This window comes from Eumetopias jubatus, unplaced genomic scaffold (assembly GCF_037043125.1).
Source record: "Eumetopias jubatus isolate StellerSeaLion01/CBP00866 unplaced genomic scaffold, mEumJub1_p1.0 scaffold_3, whole genome shotgun sequence".
NCBI lineage: Eukaryota > Metazoa > Chordata > Mammalia > Carnivora > Otariidae > Eumetopias > Eumetopias jubatus.
In genome coordinates, this window is record NW_028274809.1 from 93354026 (window position 1) to 93377046 (window position 23021).

Sequence of the window (23021 nt, forward strand, 5' to 3'; positions counted from 1 at the left end):
GTAACTACATCCTTTCAGTTTTTAGGCTAAAAACTAATTATCCTTGACTTCAGCTGACTCTGTCTCCAAAACATATCCAGAATGTAACTATTTCTTACCACTTTCACTGCTACCATCCTGATTTCTACTACCACATCTACCCTAGATGATTACAATAGCCTCCTAACTGGTCTCCCTTCCCAATCTAGCCCCCCCATGCCAATCAATATAGCTTTTATTGCATCTTTTAAAATACCACAGGTTAGTCTGAAAAATCATCTAGCATCTTGCTGTTGCTGTAGCTGGACAATTTAGATCTTATTCATCAGCCTGCTGAATTCTGCTTTTTTCAGAAACACAGATACCGTCCAAAAACTTTCTGATATCCTTGTTTTTAACTGTTGTGGCTTGCTAAATCAAAGCAGCTGAGTTTGATACAAGTCCAATGTCATTTCCTTCAAAATTAACTCATCCTTCTGGACTTGAGACACTGAACAAACAATACTTGGCCTCATCCAAACCCCACAGATGTGTTTTTCAACCAAGAAATTCCAGATTTCAACAAGACAACCATTCTACTGAATAACAATATTTATGAGGAAGTGACCATACAAAGACCTCATCTTGTAAGGAAAGCCCAGTGTAGCCCCCTTGATTTTTTTTGTTTTTTTATTTTTTTTTTAAGATTTTATTTATTTATTTGAGAGAGAGAGAATGAGAGATAGAGAGCGCGAGAGGGAAGAGGGACAGAGGGAGAAGCAGACTCCCTGCTGAGCAGGGAGCCCGATGTGGGACTCGATCCCAGGACCCTGGGATCAGGACCTGAGCCGAAGGCAGTCGCTTAACCAACTGAGCCACCCAGGCGCCCTTTTTTTTTTTTAAAGTAATCTATACACCTGGGGCGCCTGGGTGGCTCAGTCATTAAGCATCTGCCTTCGGCTCAGGTCCTGATCCCGGGGTCCTGGGATCGAGCCCCACATCAGGCTCCCTGCTCCGCAGGAAGCCTGCTTCTCCCTCTCCCACTCCTCCTGCTTGTGTTCCTTCTCTTGCTGTGTCTCTCTCTGTCATATAAATAAATAAAATCTTTAAAAAAAAAGTAATCCCTACATCCATCGTGGGGCTCAAACTCACGACCCCACATCAAGAATCACATCTCTACCGACTGAGCCAGTCAGGAGAACCCCCTCCCCCAGATCATATACTTTACATGACTACAGGTAATGGGAATAGTAGCCAGTTCTTTTCTATTTCCCCACCATTTGTCAACTCGGAGCCTCTTCTTTCTCCTTCCAAGGAGATGGAGTTCTACACCGATGTGATTGAAGTCCCTTCACAGGGTTCCTCTGGGGCCTTTCACAATAACTATGCATCCCTTCACAGTGATGTCGACATTTTCTGGAATGCCAACAGTCTGACTGCTGGCTGCAGTAGATGTGGCAAAGCTTCTCAGTCTGTTCTTAACATGCCAACTTTCATTAAAGAGTCTTACCACATCAATCCTCTGCTCAAAATCCTACAATGGCTCCCAATTTCCCTCACATTAAAAGTCAAACTCCCTACAAATGGTCTCATGCCTCCAGTTACCTCTGACCTCATTTCTCTTTACCTTTTTCCTATTCAGCTAATACAAAAACACTCTTACTTTAAGGTCTTTGTACTAGGTGTTTCCTCTGCCTGGAATGTTCTTCCCTCAGATATTTAGACGGTTAACACTCAACTCCTTTAAGTTCTTGGTCAAATATTACCTTCTCAATAAAGGCTTCCCTACTACACACTACTTTAAAATGACACCCTTTAGGGGCAGCTGGCTGTCTCCCAGTCAGTAGAGCATGCGACTCTTGATCTCAGGGTCATGAGCTCAAGTCCCACAAGTCCCATATATACAAATATATACAAATAAAAAATAAAATGACAGCCTTCAGACATTCCCAAAGTTCCCTAATCTCCTGGTCTTTTTTCCCCCCTGTAATACTTAGGATCTTCTAATAAACCATGTGTTTTACTTACTATATTTACTGTCTCCCTCAACTAGAAAGCAGGCTCCATGAAAGCAAGGACTGTTTTCTTTTTTATTTACTAATATAACTCAAATGCCTACAATACAACCTGGCATATGGTAAGTACCTGGCATATAGCAAGCCCTCAGTAAGTATTTTGTGGAATGAACAGCTAAATTTCTGGTATAGTAAGTATCTTGGCATACCTACAATAATTGACTAATACTGCATATATATACATATTTTTTAAAGATTTTATTTATTTATTTGACAGAGAGACACAGCGAGAGAGGGAACACAAGCGGGGAAGAGGGAGAAGCAGGCTTCCCACGGAGCAAGGAGCCCGATGCAGGGCTCAATCCCAGGATCCTGGGACCATGACCTGCGAGCCGAAGGCAGACACTTAACAACTGGCGCCACCCAGGCGCCCCAATGCTGCATATTTGAGTATATTCTATGTGAGATGATCCAGGAATAGGAGTTTGACAAATCTGGCCATGGAAAAGTAAATAGGGAGTACAACGCATCCACAGTCTGCCCATTAGCAGACTCCCAGATGTTGAGGAAGCAAATGAGGAAAACTATAAGCTAAATGTGAAACAAATGAGACATCGCCTGCCCTCTGTGGAGTTTAAAAATCTAATGGTACAAAAAATGTACTTGTTTAGTAAACAGTTATAAATAATTATAGTAATAAATACAGTGAAAAAAAAGAACAGATCTAAGAAAATAACGAGACCTTTTTAGATCAGTCAGGGAAGCTTCTCTGGGGTGGCATTTAAGGGAAGACATAAAGGATGAAAAGGCTGAGCTGGGCCAAGAGTCTGAACAGTTCACTAAGCAGGATTTTATGTGTAGGAAAAGGCCTGTGTGACTGGGAATGTCATAAACAACAGGGAACACGAGACAAGAGGAGACTTAAGAGTTGAGATTCAAAGATGACTCCCACACTACGGTTTATCCACCTGAATGTAAAAGTCATGCCATTTACTAAATGTACAACACTGATGGGGAGAAACACAAGTTCAGGCAGTAAACATACTTTTATACTTGAGAATCCTATGAGGCATCTAAGTGGGGATGATGAGTGGGTGGCTAGAAGTATGGATCTCCTATTTCTGAGGTTGGTACTTCTTACTATGTCGTACCAGGTGGGGAGGGTCCCAAATATCACATCCCCGTTAGCAGTGTCTGTCCATAGCTCAGCCTAGTGGCAGCAACAGCTGCTTGACTAACAGAGACATAAGGTTGAATGGAATTACTTAACTCACTGCAAACCTACCTTAACTCTATGGAGTAAGATTATTAACTGCCAACTTCAGTATCTTTAGTTTCTTATTAATTGGTATATGAACTATGCTATGGAGTTAGGTCAGCCTAAAATTTTAGTAGAAAATGTTGTATCTTTGGTAGTATCAGCAGTACCCAAAGTAAAGACACTTAAAAAGAACAATACAAGGACATCTGGCTAGCTCAGTAGGTAGAGCATGTGACTCTTGATCTCAGGGTTGTGAGTTCGAGCCTCACATGGGGCTTAGAGATTTTTAAAAAATAAAATCTTAAAAACAAACAAACAAAAGAACAATACAAACTCAGAAGCAAAGAGTTGCAGATCTTAGTACAGCCAGGAATTCCAACCCAGAAAACGTCAACTAGTCAAAATCTAAAAGCTTTTGTGGTCTTTTTGAACCTAAAAAGGCAGTAAATAGTGTCTGTCGTGAAAAGTTTAGCCCACTAGCAACACTAGTCTGTGAACTGACACCTTTGCTTCAGGATCCTTGTCAGAATATTCTACCTTCCCAAGAACAGAATCAAAATCTTCAGTTTTCTTTCTTTCAATTTACAAAGACATACGACCTTGAAAACACCTGCTAAGTTCTTCTCTGACTTAGTAGTAATCTCTCCAGTTTTAATCCTACAATTTTAATTCATCCATGAAATCAATTTGCCTGAAGTGCTTCCCAAATGAGGGGTTATATGAAACAAAGTATACCCTTAAGACCACTTCTTCCAGCCTTTAAGATATCTTTTTAATTTTCTACTGAGTTGGTTTATTATTGTAAAGGTATCCCATCTAAGAAAATCATGAGTTCTGGCTATGAACAAAGGTCTAGGCAGTATGTAAGTGTTGGAGTTTCAAGACCCCAATGTCTACATATTCCTGGAGTGAAACTAATCCTACCTAGTGTTGGAGATTAACTTCCTAAAAACTCTAGAAAAGCCAACAGTATTTTGAACAGGTGAAGGGACAAACTCCTTTGACAGATTGCTAACAGTGTTCCTACATTCAACAAACATTCATTGATATTCTACAAACATAAATATGTGCTCATCAGTAAAAAGTGAAGAATGTACACACACACACACACATATGTGCTCATCAGTAAAAAGTTAACTGAAGAATGTATACACATACACACACACACACACACACACACACACACACACACACACAGAGTCCCAAAGACCTCTAACTTTATTTTGTTTCCTAATGTTAGTTAATTATATCTAGAATTTATTTCAAATTAACCATTTAGCCCAAAAAGATCTTCTAGGACCATTTAGACACCATCAGTTGTGTTTTTTGTTTAAAAAATGACTACCATTGGGGAGCCTGGATGGTTCAATCGGTTAAGTGTCTGACTCTCTTGATTTTGGCTTAGGTCAGGATCTCAGGGTCCTGGGATCAAGCCCAGTATTGGGCTCCCCACTCAGCTGGGTACCTGAGGATTCTCTCCCTCTCCCTCTGCCCCCTAAAATAAATAAATATTAAAAAAAAAATGACTACCATAATCCTAGGTTTCCTGACTTCTACACCAATTTCATTAATACATGAAGTCTACAGTTCTTGGTTTTTCCCAAGAAACAAACAAAACAAAACCAAAACAAACAAAAAAACACACCTGAAGCTGCTAAAAAAAAAAATTGTCAAGGGCACCTGGGTGGCTCAGTTGGTTAAGCGACTGCCTTCGGCTCAGGTCATGATCCTGAAGTCCCGGGATAGAGTCCCACATCAGGCTCCCTGCTCGGCGGGGAGTCTGCTTCTCCCTCTGACCCTTCCCCCTCTCATGCTCTCTCTCTCTCATTCTCTCTCTCAAAATAAATAAAATCTTTAAAAAAAAATTTGTCAAGACAAGATGGAAATACTTTTTGTGATCCTGGTGCAGGTCACTTAACCACTGTGGACATAAATTTCCTCATGTATAAATGGGTATAATAATACCTGTTCTACTTATCAAAGAATCAACCGAGATTTTATGTGAAAAACAACTTAAAATGTCATAAAACTATTAATATACTCTTAATAAGCATAGTTAAGTATCATTTAATTCTCCTTTCCTTTGTAATCCCTTTTTTATCCCATTTTTTTCCTTACAGGATTATGGCAGTTATGTATGTAAAATATAACTCTAAAGCAGCATAAGAGGCTCAAACTCCTTTTCTAATTAACAACACTGAACTAAAAATTTGGCATAACTTAAAACAATTATAACTTTCAAATTTCATGTTAAGTGAAACTCGTATTTCAGCATTTCTTCACTGCAGTGCATAAAGTTATAGAGCTGTTATCTACTCTCCCAAGAGTCATAAGTTAATGAGTAAACCGTTATTAAGCACAAAGTGCTGAAATAACACACCTCAAATTAACAGAAGTCACAAACACTAATTTGGCTCATGTAATGAGAACAGCAAAACGATAGAGGCTTAGGTCTACTATAAATCTAGATGATTTCTGTGATAAAATAGGGTGGTAATAAAAGACGGAGCAAAATAAACCAGAATAACACGGATAAATGAGTTAGCTCACGTTCTCGAAACTGTAGATATTAGACTAGGTAGACAGCAAAACGAACCAAGGACTGAACGTCTACTTCTTCTAAACAAACGGTACAAAAAGCAACTTGCAACAAAGCAAATATTCCACATTAGAGTCTCTCTCCCTATTATAATTGAAAAACAAAAATCCAACCTATATAAAGCTCAAAAGTTTGCGTTTCAGGACCGTAACGACCGCTAGTAGCCGTGAACATCAGGTGGCTTCTCTTTGTTGCTTACCGATGACACAGCTTTCTTCCTGACCGTCCACAACTAATTACGAACCCAACTGCCTGTCGAATGGCCTGTCTCTATCCCCACCTAAACACTTACACTACACGAACGTTAAGCATCCCGAGGTGGGTCCTAGGGGACAGTGAGATCTACCGGGATGCCCAAGAGGGGGCTGTTGGGGTCTATGTGCGCCAACTCCTTAGGGGGCTCAGCGGGGGTGGGCGGCGAGGGCCTGCTGGACGCGGCCCCGTGCCCCGCCAGAGCCGTAGGCGGGGCTCAGCGAGCTTTGGGGGCGAGGCGGGGACTGTGCCTCCCGCCGGGGTGTTGGGAGAAGCCGGAGCTAGGGGCCTAGCCAGGCTCGACGTGCCCCAAACGGAAGGGGGAAGCGCTGAGAAACCGGGGACGGCAGCCTGGGCCTGTCGGAGCACGGAGGAAAGGCTGGCGGACCCTAGGATTGGAGGTAGGCCGGAGGGGTGTGCGGGCACAACTCGGGCCCCCGCCCCCTTCACCTGCCACGAATACCACGAAGACCGCGCCGCTCCTCTTGGCCGACGCGATGGCGGCCGGAATGGCGCCCTGGAACCACAACATCGCTCTCCTCGGGCCCAGGCGCTCGCTCGGAGTGATGTCGCCGCGGTCCCGAAGCTGGCCCCGCCCTCTCCTTCGTCTGGCCCCGCGGCCCCCGCAGCCCCAGCTGGTCGGCCCCCCGCCTCGGCGCAAGCACGCAATCCCGTCAGCAGTCCCCTAGGACGCGCGCAAGCGCGCGAACCAGGCGCGCCCTGCGTCCCGTGACGCCACACGTCGCCGTCGACACCGCGCCCCAGTGACTTGTCTCGTTGGCAAGTTGGTGCGTGCGCGCGGCCGCTAGGCCTCAGACCCTGCAGTTCCGGAAGTGGAAAGAGCCGGTGGGAAAGCTGACTAGCCGCTACGGCGCGTCGGCGACGCCTTCATGAGGCATGACGGGAATTGTAGTCTTCTTAGGCTTCTTTTCCTCCTATGTGGAAAACGTTAACTGTGGTTTCCGCGGCACAGCCTAAGGGGGCAGCAACGAGAAAGCCTTTTTCCAATCTGTAAAGGGGAGGAGAGGACGCGGGGCTCACTGCCGAGGGGGTGCTCTGCGCCGCCTCACTGAGACATTAAGTATAGACGAAGTCGTCCCCGCCCCGGATGAAACCCTAATTGTGGACGATGTAATTCTTTGTTATGATTAGAGGCCATTGTGTGATAGGGTAGGTGTTTCTCTGTATGGAACTAAGTGGGCTTCGACTTCTGCTGAACTTAGCAGCCCAACCCTGAAGAGAAAGGGTAAAAACCGCAACGTCAACCTCTGTAATACCATACAGCCTATGTACCTGAGGGGAGGTGTTGGTAGAAAGTAAGCCTCCAGCAGTTTCCTAGGCGTTGGCTAGAGATCCTTCCAAAACCCCAAAACACTGGCTATGCTAGTGCCACAGCTGCTTTCTAAAGTGACTTAAAAGCAGAGAATAGTCATTCATTCTCCATGGTAATCCAAAAGAGGAGGACAGATAACGCTTATGTTTACAATTTTATATGAGAATGTTCTATAATCAAGCTACGGCCTTTTGTGCTTGGTTGTCATCCCGGGGCTCCTGGCCGGCTCAGTGGGTGGAGCATGTGACTCTTGATATTAGGGTCCTGAGTTCCAGCCCCACCTTGTGTGTAGATTTCATTTCAAAAATGAAATCTTTCAAAAAACTTTTTTTAAATAAAATGAAAACTGGTCTATACTTAATACTTTCTAGAATTACACAGTCTCTGATAACTATTAGCTAAGGCTTATGTGGCTTTTTAAAAGTTGCATATGTTATTATACATTCTACATCAATTGAATTGCCCCCTCAGCAGTACAACCATTAGACAATCTTTGCAGGATTAAGGTGCTACATCAGAAAACACCTCTTTCCTATAAATATTTTACCTAAAAATAGTTAACAAGTTGCACTCTGATTTGTATTCACTTTTTCCCAATCAGGCCTCTTATATAGTGTTATACACTGAAACATAATGCTGCTTCTATAGGACATCATTTCTCAAGAAGAATTAAGAGTTGTTCTTCAATATCAACTTTAAATGGATTTCTTAAAATTCAGTTAACCTAGGGGCGCCTGGGTGCTCAGTCGTTAAGCGCTGCCTTCGATTCTGGTCATGATCCCAGGGTCCTGGGATGGAGCCCCACTTTGGGCTCCCTGCTCCGCAGGAGGCCTGCTTCTCCCTCTCCCACTCCCCCCCCCCCCGCTTGTATTCCCTCTCTCGCTGTGTCTCTGTCAAATATATAAAGTCTTTAAAAAAAATTCAATTAACCTATAAATTCTTTCAGTAGAGTGATGTCTTTATTTCTAATGTAAGAATCATTCATAGCCTTTAATTCATTTATCAAATGTTTATTGCTCATCTACTATGAGCTAGACATACGTACCAGGCATGGATACAGTGAGGCAATCAGACAAGGGCCCTGCCTTTGTGACTGCACAATCTGAAGAGGAAGGCAGACACTGAACAAGTGATTGTAAGTGAGGATGAATGTCACAAAAGGGGAAATTCTAAGTGCTTCAGAAATGTGTAATGGTGACCAAACATGGATAGCAGGGGTAAGAAAAGCCCTTCCTGAGGAAATGACATGTCAGGGAAAATCTAACCAGGTGAAGGAAAAAACTAATCAAAGTAGAGGAAGCAGTAATGCGAATGCTCTGAAGCCAGTGAGAACAGTACACTTGAACTGAAATGTCCAGTGTGGCTAAAACATAGAAAGGGGAGTGTGGTGCAGATAAGCCTGGAAAGAAAGGCAAGAATTAGATCATACAAGGCCTTGGAAGTCCTGTTAAAGATTACAGACATTTTTCTAAAAGTTGCAGAAAGCCACTGAAGAAGTTTAAACAGAGATGGGCGCCTGGGTGGCTCAGTTGGTTAAGCGACTGCCTTTGGCTCAGGTCATGATCCTGGAGTCGCAGGATCGAGTCCCGCGTCAGGCTCCCTGCTCAGCAGGGAGTCTGCTTCTCCCTCTGACCCTCTTCCCTCTCATGCTTTCTATCTCTCATTCTCTCTCTCTCTCAAATAAATAAATAAAATCTTTAAAAAAAAGTTTAAACAGAGGAGTTACATATAAGACTTATGTTTTTAACATTTAACCATGCTACAGTTTAAATGGACTGGACTGGAAGTGGGATGGGTGAATGTGAAGAGACTGGTTTAAGAGGCTACTGTCCATGTGTAAGGGAAACGGAGAAGTGGATACTTTGGATGTTTTGGAAGCAGATCCAACAGTTTTGTTGATTTATTAGATACAGAATTTGAGGAAGGAGGAGTCAAGAAAAAATCTTGGGTTCCTGTCTTGAGAAATTGTATAGAAGGTGCTACTGAGAGGGAAAACATTGAAGGAAGAGCGGGTTGAGGGGGAGGAGTGTATGAAGATGTGAGTTCAAAATTAGACATGTTTTTGGAGTGCTGGAGACACAAAGTGGAGATGTTAAGTAGGCAGATACTAGGTTTGGAGCTCGGAAAACAGTTCTTAAACCTAGAGGTAGGAATTTTATACATACAGGGGACAATTGAGGCTCTGGAGGATGCTATCACTTATGGGGTATGCAAAGTCAGGTGAAGACAAGGGTATATGACTGAAGTCTCAACCTCTGTTAACATCTACAGGGTTGTATAGAAAAATATAAACCAATAAAGGAAACCCAGGAAAAATGGTGGGGTTGGAGGGAGGGACTGTGTGGAGGAAAATGGGAGAATGTGATACCAAAGAAACCAAGGGTAGAGAGAGTTTTGAGAAGGGAGTGAGAAGCAGCTATGTTGAATCCTGCTGTTGGGTCAATTTAGATAAGATTTTTATTTTTATTTTTTTAAAGATTTTATTTATTTATTTGACAGGAAGAGACACAGTGAGAGAAGGAACACAAGCAGGGGGAGCGGGAGAGGGAGAAGCAGGCTTCCCGCTGAGCAGGGAGCCCGATGTGGGACTCGATCCCAGGACCCTGGGATCATGACCTGAGCCAAAGGCAGACGCTTAATGACTGAGCCAGCCAGGTGCCCCTAGATAAGATTTTTAATCTTTTTTTAAAATTTTATTTATTTATTTGAGAGAAAGAGAGAGAGAGCATGAGGGGGGTTGGGTCAGAGGGAGAAGCAGACTCCCTGCTGAGCAGGAAGCCCGATGCGGGACTTGATCCCGGGACTCCAGGATCATGACCTAAGCCGAAGGCAGTCGCCTAACCAACTGAGCCACCCAGGCGCCCCTAGATAAGATTTTTAAATGTCCATAGTTTTTAGCAACATAGAGGTGATTATCAACTTAGCAAGAAGTGCTTTGGATTCTCTGTGTAAGTTAGATGAAAATGGGTTGAAGAGAGAAGGGGGAAGTAAGGAAGAGGTGTCAGTAAGTGTGAAGGGAAGGAAGAAAGGGGTACAGGGATTTGGAATGGAAAAGAACAGCCTGTTTAAATGATTGAAGAAACGTGTACACAATTCAATACTGATAGAAAAGAGCTATGGAAACACAGGAAAGAGGGAGGGCTCTATGAAGATCGGAAGGAATATGAGGTATATGGCAAATTCTGCTAAGAGCCCACCTGACCAAATCATTCTTTTTCCACGCCCCCATTATCCCTTGCTGCCAGAGTTTCCCCATTGAGAGGGGAAACTGCCAGACACTTATTTTTTCAACTTCCCCTTCTTTGCAGGGCCTCTTGGGAAGGGAGGGGGGCACTTCTAGGAGGTGTTTTCCTAATAAAAAGAGACACATGGAAGAAAGCACAGCCTTTCTTTGCTGTATGTGGTTGTGTGCATATGATGCCTGGTACTGCTGCAGCTATCTTGTGGCCGCGAGGAACGACATTGCCAACACTCTGAGAATGATAAAATGGAATATGGAAAGCACTGGTATCTATAATGACACAAGTCTTGTGAGATAATAATTAGGACAGTTACTGTAAGTCAAATGTTGCTTATTGTACACACCACCATTCTAAACAAGCTGCAGTGGGACCCAGAGCACAGGCAGAGGAGATACCCCTTCCATTTTAACAGGAAGAGGAGGAAAAAAATAACTTTAGACATAAATCCATTTGTAAGTTTCAAGATACCCAATATTCACAAGAAGGTGGATGATTCAGTGCCAGCCCTTTATCATTGCTTGAAAAAGAAGACAAAGCTGGATTGGTAATAGCACCTTGAAATATAAATTCCTACACCTGCTTTTTTAACCTCTCCCCCAGCCCTGCCTTTTTTTATTTTATAGAAGCTTGCACCTGTTTACCACCAGAGGAGGCTGTATGACTTACATATCGCAAAGCCATTTATATAAATGGCTTCTCACACTTCAGTTCCCTCACTAGTAAACTGGGATAAAAATAGAAACTCTCCTTTTAGGGCTATTGTCATAAAATAGGGACCTTTATAAGTGTTGCGCAAGTGCTAGACACATAGTAATTAACTGCTTTATACATGCTAGCTATTATTTCTGCCTGCCTGCCAAAACCATGCTTAAGAAAAATAAATGTGTGCCTTTCAGGATTCAAAGCATTTGACTCAGCTATATCATTTCTTCATTTAATTACTGGACAAATATTTGTTGAGAAAGGCCCTGGTAGGATCTGAGAATGTATTAGTAAACAAAAGCAGTAGTCATTTTTCCTGCTCTGAAAATTACATGCTGATGGATAGAAAAACATTAAGCAACCAATTGGCCAATTACTCATATAATTACCATTGTGATTAATGCTTCAAAGAGAAAGGACAGGATTTTATTAGGGTTAATACTGGCAGAAATGACTTAGTCTGGAGGACTGAAATAGGGAGCTCTAAAGGAAGAGCAGGCTACCTGAAGGAAGTGATATTTGAGGTAAGATCTGCAGTGTGAGCACAGATTAACCAGAAGTTAGTGGTAAGGTGGTAAGAATAAATGTTCCAGGCAGAGGGTAAAGTTACATGGGGAAAAATCCTCAAATTTCAGTGGCTTCACACAAGAAAGGCTTATTTCTCATTTACTTCACAGACTATGCCAATCAGAGGTGTAAAGGGGAGTTGGTACATGGGGCTCTGCTCCGTATAGTCAAGAACTCTTGAATCTTCCCATCCAGTGGCTGCTCCTTTTCTTGACACCCTGGAGATCTCCGTTAGATCCTCCACATGCAGCCAACAAGCAAATTTCAATGTCTACAGATCACCTGGAAATCTCTGTTAAAAATGCAGATTCTGATTCAAGTAGGTGTGGGGTTGGACTGGAGATTTTGCACTTCTCTCAAGCCTTCTGATTATACCGGTATCAGCTAGCTTCTAGCCCCCACTCTGATTAACAAAGACAAAAGAAATGTCTCAGAAGGTTTAGGGACCAGGCATGTACTTCTGCTTACATTGTAGGCTAAAACTCAGACACATGGCCATCTAAGTGCAGAGGGCAGGAAATCCTAATCTGGCAATGTGCCAGAGAAGAGAGAGACACATCCACCTCCTCATAATTTGTTGAAAAACTGACTAATCTCTGCCATAGATGGGGAAGAACCCCAGCTTCTGGCAGAAGATTACTATCGTACAGAACTCTGGAGACAAGACAATTTGGCATGTTTGTGAAGCTTAGGGAGGTCCAGTGTGACCAGAACCTAGGAAGGGAGAGGGCAAGTGCCAGGTAAGCCTAGAGAGGTAGGTAGGCAAGGGTCATAGCATGCAAGACCTGGGAGGTAATCTTAAGGATTTTGGACAGTGGAAACTCACTGGACGGTATTAAACAGGAAAGTGACATGATATGATCTGTGTTTTAAAAAGTTCACCCTGGGGCACCTGGGTGGCTCATTTAGTTAAGCATCCAACTCCTGGCTTCAGCTCAGATCATGATCTCAGAGTTGTGGGATTCAGCCCCATGTTGGGCTCTGCGCTGAGCAGGGAGTCTGCTTGAGATTCTCTCTCCCTCTCCCTTTCTCCTGCTCATGCTCTCTCTCAAATAAACAAATAAATCTTTTAACAAAATAATAATAAAAAAAAGAAAAGTTCACCCTGACTGCAGAGTGGAGAGTAGATGGTGAAGGGAATGAGGAGAGAGCACTCAGAACCTATTGCAGTTGTGCAGGTATGAAATGGCAGGGGTTTTCAGACACTACACTGCTCTCCTATGCTACCAAAGATAGAAGACACATTGACTGTTCTAACCCACATGTTTGCATGTTTTTGAGCTTATATTCTCAAATCATACAATCCATACTTTTTTTTTTTAAGATTTTATTTATTTGACAGAGGCAGCGAGAGAGGGAACACAAGCAGGGGGAATGGGAGAGGGAGAAGCAGGTTTCCCGCTGAACAGTGAGCCGGATGCGGGGCTCGATTCCAGGACCCTGGGATCATGACCTGAGCCGAAGGCAGACGCTTAATGACTGAGCCACTCAGGCGCCCTAGAGTTTATTTTTTTTTAAAGTATGCATGGGGTGCCTGGGTGGCTCAGTCGTTAAGCGTCTGCCTTTGGCTCAGTTCATGATCCCAGGGTCCTGGGATCGAGCCCTATATCAGGCACCCTGCTCAGCAGGGGAGTCTGCTTCTCTCTCTCCTTCTGCCCATCCCCCTGTTCGTGCTCTTTTGCTAATAAATAAATAAAATCTTAAAAAAAAAGAATAAACTGTGTTACATACAATTAAGAAAGGGATACAGAGTTTAGGGCACAGTCTCTGGAGCTCTCTGTCTCTCATTCTCTCTCAAATAAATAAAATCTTAAAACTGATGAAAAAGACTTACTAGCTTGTTTAATTTCTCCAAGCTTCAATAAAATGTAGCTAGTCATACTGACCTCCATGGATTATTTTAAGAATGAAGTGAGATCATGTACATAGTATAGACACACAGAAACAATACAACTACAAGGAATTCTGTGCAGTGCCTGCTTCCTCTCCTTCTTCTCTTCCTAATCCCATTCTCCTGGATGTGAACGTGGCTGGTGGAGACTCAGATCACAAGCCCTAACACAGCCTTGGTCTTCTGAGCAAAAGGGAAGCTAGGAATTGAGTCATCCTGGCCACTCTTTTGGGGAAGAAGGACTTGTAATGGGGAATTTCCCCAAATATAGAAATAGAAAGGGTATTATTCAAAAGGTGTCCAAATTTGACAGATGTCCTCCACCAAGAGTGATGTTTTGGTGACAGTGGAATATAGGATAATGTAGACCACAATTAAAGAGGAATAACTCATAGATATTTGTACTGATGTGATACTGTGGGGGCCAAAGTATAAAATGAATACTTTATTGGCTTTCATGCATGTTAGTTGAAGATGCTTGTTTCTTGTTTACATGTGAGGTTAATGACGCTAATGATGTGTCAGAACTGCATGATTTTCAACTACTCATAGGAATTTTCTCCTCACCTGGAATAATAATAGCCTCTTCCTCTCAGGACGTCCAGGCAAGTCGCAGTTCTAGCTATGTGCTTGGAGTTATTTCTCCGAAAATAGGGATGCCTTAGTGCCACTCCAGGTGTGGTCTGAGTACCAGCTGCATCATTGACTTGAAGTTTGGTAGAAATGTGGGACTCTTAAGCCCTATCCAGGACCTACTGAATGAGGATCTGCATTTTAAAAGATTACCCAGGGGATTTATATGCATATTTTATTCCATTTTCTCTTGTGACCAAGCAGCACTGCCGTGGCTCCAGTCATTAAGGAACTGAACTAAGTGCCAAGAGACCCAGAGCACCGTATGTGAATCATCCTTCTACTCCAGCTCCCTGCCATCTCCTGCCATCACTTAGTAGGAGAGCTCAAGACCAGCAAAATGACCATGGCTGGAAGCTAGGATTCTTCTGGTCCTCTCTTTGTCATGAAACAGTCAACAAACATTTGTTGAACAACTAACAGGTGCTTGGGAATAAAGCCACAAGCAAGACAGGCAAGATCTCTGATCTCATGGAATTTATATTCTAGTGGTAGACAGAAAACAAAGAAAAGACCTAATAGTGGTAAATAATATGCAGAAAATTGAGATAAAATGATATAGAAGGTTGTGATTGATTGGCTAATAAAGATCTCTCTGCTGGGGACACTTATATGAGAGATAAAGGAGTTGGCTCGGCAGAGTTCACAGGAAGAGCATTCCAGGTAGAGGGAACAGCAAGTACAGATACCCTGGGTGGTATGAGGTAAGATCAGTGACTAGGCAGGGCTAGCTCATGTAGTAGAGTTCTGTAAGCCAAGATAAACATTTGCTATTTAATAATAGAAAGCCATTGAGGGATTTTGGCAGGGGAATTATATTTTAGGTCATTCTGGGGATGTGAGGACATGGGAGCAAGAGTGCAAGCTGGGAGACTGGTTAGGAAGGTCGTTTCAGTAGTTCAAACACCAGATGTTGATAGCTTGGATTGGGTGGGGGTAATGGAAATGAAGTGGTCAGCTTCAGGAATTGGTTGGGAGGCGGAGTCAATGGGACTTTTTTTTTTTTGTCTATTTGTGTTTGTGGTAAATTGTTTCCAAAATTGGTTGCTGCCACATCTTTCATCCTACACGCCTTTTGGCCCCCTCTCTCAACAAGAGGTGGATTTTATTTCCCCTGCTGTGGGCTGGCTCCAAGACTTTGTTTTACTAGTAGAATGCAAAAGAAATGACATTCTAGGACTCCAAGACCAGGTCTTAAGAGGCCTTTAATTATTCAGCCATTAAAAAAAAAAAGGAAGGAAATCCTGCCATTTGCAACAAGATGGATGAAACTTGAGGGCACTTATGCTAAATAAAATAAGTCAGAGAGGGGCGCCTGGGTGGCTCAGTCGTTAAGTGTCTGCCTTCGGCTCAGGTCATGATCCCAGGGTCTTGGGATCGAGTCCTGCATCGGGCTCCCTGCTCCACGGAAAGCCTGCTTCTCCCTCTCCCACTCCCCCTGCTTGTGTTCCCTCTCTTGCTGTGTCTCTCTGTCAAATAAATAAAATCTTAAAAAAATAAGATAAAATAAGTCAGAGAAAGACAAATACTCTATGATCTCACTGATCTGTAGAGTCTAAAAAACCCTGTACTTATAGAAACCTGGCATCCTGGGGTGGGGGGCAGTGGGTGAAGGTGGTCAAATACAAACTTTCAGTCATAAGATGAGTAAGTTCTGGATCTAATGTACAGCATGGTGACTATAAGTAAGTCCAGGCTCTGCTGTTGGAGAAGCCACGTGGACAGAGCTTCCTTGGGGGATGAAATACCTCAAGAAGAGAGTGTCCACGTAGAAAACTGAGGCATCATAGTGGGGAGTCAGCCCCTGGACCTCAGATGTGAATGAGACCATTTTGGAACTTCCAGCCCAGCCCATCCTGAGCTGAGGGCAGCTAATTTCAGGTAGAGAGGAGCGAAGCCACCCTTTTAGAGGCTCCCCCAATTCCTGACCCATAGGATTGTTGCTTTAAAGCACTCAATTCTGGGTGGTTTGTTAAACAGCAAGGAGATTTAACTTAAACAGTCTGGGATTTTTTGAGGGGTATTGGGGAAATTATGTAGCTAATTATTTATTTATTTCAGTGCTTCCCCCTCCCTTTGTAAAGAACCAACTTCTGTTTTCTGATTCAGAAGTTCCTACCGTCTTTTCATTACACATTTCCAATATTCTTATGCTGGTGAAATCAAACCAAAATGATTCCAAGTATAGACACTAAAGGGGAAAAGAACTGATATGCAATATGCAGCCTGAGCATATGTAGGCATGGGCTAGATTAAAGGGCAACCATACCTGCCTGTTTCTAGACTGGTGAAGGGCTACATATAGGCTGCATGTGTTCACGTGAACTCTGGTTTTTAGCATCAACTCATAACGCTTTTAGAATTCCAAGCAACATGGGGCTAGATTTGAATCATACCAGTATGCATAGAGCCCCTTGATGCTACTGCCATACTGGACCCTAGCAGGAGATGGGAGTCTGTGCTCTCTGTTTTTGAGGACTAGACATACCGTATTTCATTATGTGGGCAGGTAGTATACTGGGAGAGGGGATCTGGCCACCTTCACAAAGGCCCTGTGGCTGGCCTCTGCTGAAGACTTAAACTTGCATTTTTTTTTTTTTAAAGATTTTATTTATTTATTTGACAGAGACAGCGAGAGCAGGAACACAAGCAGGAGGAGTGGGAGAGGGAGAGGCAGGCTTCCCGCCGAGCAGGGAGCCCGATGTGGGGCTCGATCCCAGGACTCTGGGATCATGACCTGAGCCGAAGGCAGCCGCTTAACGACTGAGCCACCCAGGCGCCCTTAAACTTGCATTTTTTCTGTTGCTGATGCCATGTGGAGAACCCAACTTTTGCTGCTGCCTGAGGCTGGCTTTGACTCTTCTCAAGCCACTCAGGCAACGTGGGTTCTACTGAGACCTGTGTTTCCATACTATTCCCAGGCTGCAGGTCCCTCCTGGTGGGATCAGAACACTGGCTAGCCTGGGTGAGGGTTTAGACACCTATTTTGTCAGTTCAGATGACAAGCTAATTATTGATTACTGCTGGCACCATGGCAAATACTTTGTGCTCTAGATTCACAAACACATCCCCAATATATTCGTGTTCTTCATGGACCAAGGGCTCAAAAACATTAAGCTGTATCCTCAGCTTTCTAATACATAAAGTAGAAGTGGACCAAAATTTATAAAGTGCCCTCTACCATTCCTAAAGAAGGGGCTGCCGGAGCTGCTACTATTGGCATAGGTAAGAATGGCCTGTTTTATTGGCAAAAGTACTATCTGTCCCTAAATACAGGCAGTGCTCTGGGAGAATCCACAGCCAACGCTGTGGGACATTTGAAGTTGTCTTTAGAAGGTTTAAAGTCTGGGCCAAATAGCATCTTAAAAGCTTCCTGTGTGTGCTTCTTCCTCCCACCATTTTTCTGTAGGTGAAATCAGATTTTAGAAGATCAAAAAGAACAGGGGAATACAGTCTAGGGAATGCATGCATATTTTTGTAATGTGGGGGGTTGGCAATATTCCCATGTGATTGTCAGGGAACTGCAGCAGTGGTGGTGGGGTGGCTAAGACCTGACTTCACAATAGCTTTGCTCTGGTTTCTGACCTGTTGTTTAAAGAAAAAACAGGTTTTAATGTATAGCATGGTGACTATAGTTAATAATACTGTATTGTATATTTGAAAGTTGCTAAAGAGAATATGTTTTAAAAGTTCTCATCATACATAAGGGGCACCTGGGTGGCTCGGTCAGTCAAGTGGCTCTTGCTTTGGGCTCCGGTCATGATCTCAGGGTTGTGAGACTGAGTCTTGTGATGGGTTCTGCTCTGGGTGTGGCCTGCTTAAGATTCTCTTTCTCCCTCTTCGCCGCCCCCACCACCCCCCAACCACATGCGTGGGCTCTCTCTCTCAAAAAAAGTTCTCATCACACAAAAAATTGGTAACTATATGAGGTGATGGATGTTAGTTAGACATTGTGGTGATCATTTTGCAACACATACAAATATCAAATCATTATGTTGTATACCTGAAACTAATATAATGTTGTGTGTCAATTATATCTCAATGAAAAAAAAAAAAACCACTTAGGTTTACTAGGAATCCTATTGCAGGAGTCAAATGTTCAGAGAATTGAAATAAACCAAAAGGTTGTGGTTTTTGGTCTCCATCCCCCATATATGACTAATAGTTCTTGCTGCAGGACTGGCCCTAACCGTGTATCCTCTCCTTTGACTTTCTCCAGTCAAAACTAATAAAAATTCAGCTGGCCTTGGAAGTGAGGCACTTTCACAGTGCTCATTCTTACTTCTTCCTCTGTGCATGGCTCCTTAATCTGAGGCATACCTCAACTTCTCCCAGGAGTAAAATATTCAACATCAGGAGGTACCAGTTTGCGGGGAGGCCTGGGATTCCCTGAGACCAAGTGGGACTTTGCAAAAGCTTTAGAGTAAGTGAGCATCTGTGCCAGTCTGGTAACACCTGTTGATCTTGAGTTGCAAAGTAAACCTGTAGTCTGGGCTGGAAGCAAACCAGACTCCAGGCAAGTTGCAGATGGCAGACACTCCCACCTTTTGGGTTTCACAAGCAGTTTGTGCTTGGCTAACAAATGGAAAAAGCTTTCTATAAAGCATTTGAGCTAAACTGGACAATGGGGTACTCAATATATTAGCTAAAACCTCAGATTCTTTATCCAAACAAACATAATGTTCTATTTTCAGTTGTCTGACTGTAAGTATATTCATACTCAAAACCATCTTTAATTGATTGGTATTAACTTTATGATGGAACAAAATGACATGAATCATACCCACAGCAATCACTCCCGCCAAAAAAGCGATGCTTTGTAGGACTTTCGTAAAACGAGTGGTTTTACTGTCTACCATCTTCTGTAAATTTAAAATTGAAATCTTCAAGATGGGTTAAATTTTCAATACTGATACTCACTTAAAAAGGTGTTTTTAATTTACAGAAGACAAAATGGGTCTATATTTGTAAACATTTATTCTCTTGAACTGAAAAAGGCTTGCATCAGCACACATTGTACAGCCTTGCAAATTACACAGAAATTGAAAAAAAGTTCCTTGTTCATAAGTGCAATGAATCTTTGATGTCCAGTGATCCGCTGCAAACAATGAAAACAAATTTTAAACCACTTAAGAAGTTTCCAGCACTCATCAAATGCATTTCCTTAGGTGACAAAAAAATCCACAAAGAGGGGAATGCAAATAAGTGGCATTTAGTTATCAGAGGGACACTTAAAAAAAAAAAAAGTGGAAGTATTTTCTTGCCTAAAATGATTCCTAGTCCCCTTTGAATCTAAGTGGTTTGATTAAGAAGTGTTAAGAACATAATTTACTTCACACTTAATGTTCATACTACCTAAATGAATAAGGAAAGGACCCTGTGAGGGAGCTCTGCATTTTCTGAAAATTGTTTCTGTGTTTGCTCTCCTTAGGTACCCTCCAGCCCCCCAAAAAGATAGTACATGGTTCTGACTTGGTTATTCCACTCCTGCATTCTTTTCCCCCCAAGTTCTATGTTGGTTCACATTGTGCTGGCTGCAAAAAAGAAATACAGGTTGCAACTGGTTGTAATCATTTTGAAGAATAATTTGCTGTACAATAGAGCTTTGGATCTGATACAAGAATTCAGAAATATAAAACAAAATAACTATAAAAGTTAGGAGGCATTTGAACAGCATTTCCTCAGAAAAAGCTGCTAACTCTGTATCATTCCGATGTGGATTCCTATAGTCATATGGGGTGAAATGTGTAATTCTCCCCCTTTGCTGGATCACTGGCCTGTCTTCAAAAGCTATAACGCCATGACCACACGTCCTAGGAGTCTCTATCATGTTAACAGAAGCTCCAAATACCAAGCCAATTAAAGATGGGTGAGGACAGGGGAATCATAAAGGCCAAGGGTCCAAGGTGGCTCTGTTACTGAGAACTTGCCCTTTCCAGAATGTGAAAGTCATAGTGCTTCTTGCTCGTTCTCAGCTTAAACTTGTTAACCGAGTTAATTTGTTTCTTCAATGCATTCTGTGCAGCTGAAATGGAGGGGAATGTGGCTAAGACTGTATATGTGGAGGCCAAGTCACTGGGTTTAGAGCGTTCAGGGCTGACAGTGTTGTCCCCGCTGCCACAGCAGAGGGGGTGACGACGCAGCTGGGGCTGGGATTGAGGGTCCCGGAGCCACCGGATCTTGGCACCAATTTTAAAGAGTTCCCCAAAAAGCTTCTCGGCTTCCATGCGAGTTATTCCATCTGGTAGTTCAGTAATTTCCAAGACCTTCCCAACAACTAGAATGGAAAAGGTGTAGAATTAATAATCCCTGTTACCAAGATGGTGGGCAAAAAGTACTGAAGACCCAAATACGACATAATAAATGAATGGGATTTTTGTGAAACCATTCAAACCCACAAAACTATAATTATGGCCATCTTTTAAATCATTTCTACCTACCCCTAAGGCAGGGGGTGTAGAGCTAATGGTACTAAATTACCCGTCTCACTCTTGACTGACAGTTGTACATAGAAAACACAGCATTGTATAGTGGATTCTCTAAGTTAGGTGTGTGATCTTGGGCTGTTTCCTGAATTTCCTGTTCCCATTGTAAAACAAACGTAAGAGCACTTGCTGTAACCACCCAAGGCTGTTGAGTGCATACCTGAATGCCCAACTGCCAAATAAAAGCAGTTATTTGTTCATCAGACTATTTCTGCATGGGTGTAAGGACTACTTCCTTTCTCCAAAATCAGAGAGGCAAAGAGTGTCATTCTACCTGTTCCTTTCACACATAACTTTTTCCTTTGGTCCTTCATCCTTCCTAAATCCACCTGACCTTACTGTACTCTCAAATCTGAAATGAGACAATTAAAAGAATCTATTTTAAGAGCCCTACATTACAGATGGCATAATTTCTTGTAAGGTTGTGCAAGACTTCATGAAGCGGAAAGCTCATTTATGTTTAAAGACTATTGAACCGGTCAACAGTTTGTAGAACCACATCCAATTGCCTCTCAGGGACATACCTGCTTCTCCCGCACCAAGGTCAGTGGATGCAGCTTTTTTAGCTTGTTTCCTTCCTCGGTTTCCATGCCTGTTGCCAGATTGACCCTGAAACCCCACAAACAGATTGAAAATGTGACTGTAATGTTTAGACACTTAACACCTAAACATACTCAGTCTGGGTTTTGTACTTCAGCAGAAAAAATCCAATCCCAGGCTCCTGTGGCAATGGCATTTCTGTCCCTCACTATGACCAGTTCTACTTGTCTTTCTTAAGCAAGGGTGCCCTGATGCCCCAGCCACCCTCTGCCCCCCTTTTTGGAGAGCGCTAGTGCATGACTGCTCAGGCAAACAGCACACCACCTTCTCCTTTGTCTGTTCTCAGTGGGGCCCAATGCAGCCAGATGACACTGATAAATCAGCTGGCTGAGGCACACAGGTCTCCCTTGTGCAGTGTCAACGAGTGGGCCCAGGGCCCCCTACACTCTCTGCAACCCAAGTATGATGTTCTGCCAACAAAGCCTAGGTCGTCAGACAGCTAGCTTTCACACCTGTTGGGTTGGAATGTGTCCGTGCAGAACAGCAGGAGGGTTGTACTGCAAAGGCTGTCCAAGTAATGGATATCTGGCATCTCCTGAAAGTCAGTAAGAAAACATTTTTACATTGTTCTCTGCTCATTTATCAAAGTACTTTCCAAAGTTTTCTTTTCTCTTTCTTTCCAAAGTTTTCTAAATTGTCCAAAATAGTTAAGATGCCTAGGGGAAACACATTTGGTAGAATAAAAAAAAAGTAGGTACTGACATATTTTTAAAAAGGATTAAAAGTGGCGCCTGGGTGGCTCAGTTGTTGGGCGTCTGCCTTCGGCTTGGGTCATGATCCTGGTGTCCTGGGATCAAGCCCTGCATCGGGCTCCCTGCTCTGCGGGAAGCCTGCTTCTCCCTCTCCCTCTGCCCCTGCTTGTGTTCCCTCTCTCGCTGTGTTTCTCTCTCTGTCAAATAAATAAATAAAATCTTTAAAAAAAAAAAAAAGGATTAAAAATTTCCATTTTCCCTTTAAAGAGCTGGGGTAAATTTATGAGAGGAATAAAGACTAATAACAGTGGCTATGAAGGAAGGTAAGTGGTGGGAATTGGGTGGAAAGGGGGTAGGATGGAGAGAAACTTCCCTAATTTACCTGAACATTCGATATGAAATCCTCCAAAATAACTGTAATACCCATTCCACCCTCTTGAGATGCTAAAACCCACATTTTCTATGATGATTAAAAATCGATATAACTTACATTTCAGGAGAAGGAAAAAACCCTGGAAAAACATTAAGCTATCTCCCCAAAGTTACTGCTTTTTTAAAAAAAGTATTTAAAATTTTTTTTTCAGTAATCTCTACACCCAATGTGGGGCTCAAACCCACAACCCCGACATCAGGAGTTGCATGTTCTGACTGAGCCAGCCAGGTCCCCCTCTGCAAAGTCACTATTAATTACTAAAAATATATGCATGTATACATTTGTAGACACTCATTACAAACATTTTTTTAAGGTTCATTTATTTTGGGGAGCCTGGGTGGCTCAGCTGGTTAAACAT

The 23021-nt window shown here is 42.8% G+C and overlaps 2 protein-coding genes across 8 annotated transcripts in view; both read right to left on the reverse strand.

The window, feature by feature from the left end:
• The window catches only part of UBXN4 (UBX domain protein 4), a 59216-nt gene extending 52483 nt beyond the window's left edge, over window positions 1-6733 (reverse strand). Inside the window, exon 1 of the mRNA XM_028101295.2 lies at window positions 6536-6733. Coding sequence (XP_027957096.1) covers window positions 6536-6617 — 82 coding nt within the window. The 5' untranslated portion in view covers window positions 6618-6733. The remainder of the gene's footprint in view (window positions 1-6535) is intronic.
• A 12680-nt stretch (window positions 6734-19413) lies between these two features.
• R3HDM1 (R3H domain containing 1) overlaps window positions 19414-23021 on the reverse strand; it is a 131123-nt gene continuing 127515 nt past the window's right edge. For all 7 annotated transcript variants that reach the window (XM_028101268.2, XM_028101266.2, XM_028101263.2 and 4 more), the window contains 3 exons: window positions 21991-22073; window positions 21463-21547; window positions 19414-20730 (listed from right to left, as the gene is read on the reverse strand). In XM_028101268.2, coding sequence (XP_027957069.1) covers window positions 20369-20730; window positions 21463-21547; window positions 21991-22073 — 530 coding nt within the window. In that variant the 3' untranslated portion in view covers window positions 19414-20368. The remainder of the gene's footprint in view (window positions 20731-21462; window positions 21548-21990; window positions 22074-23021) is intronic.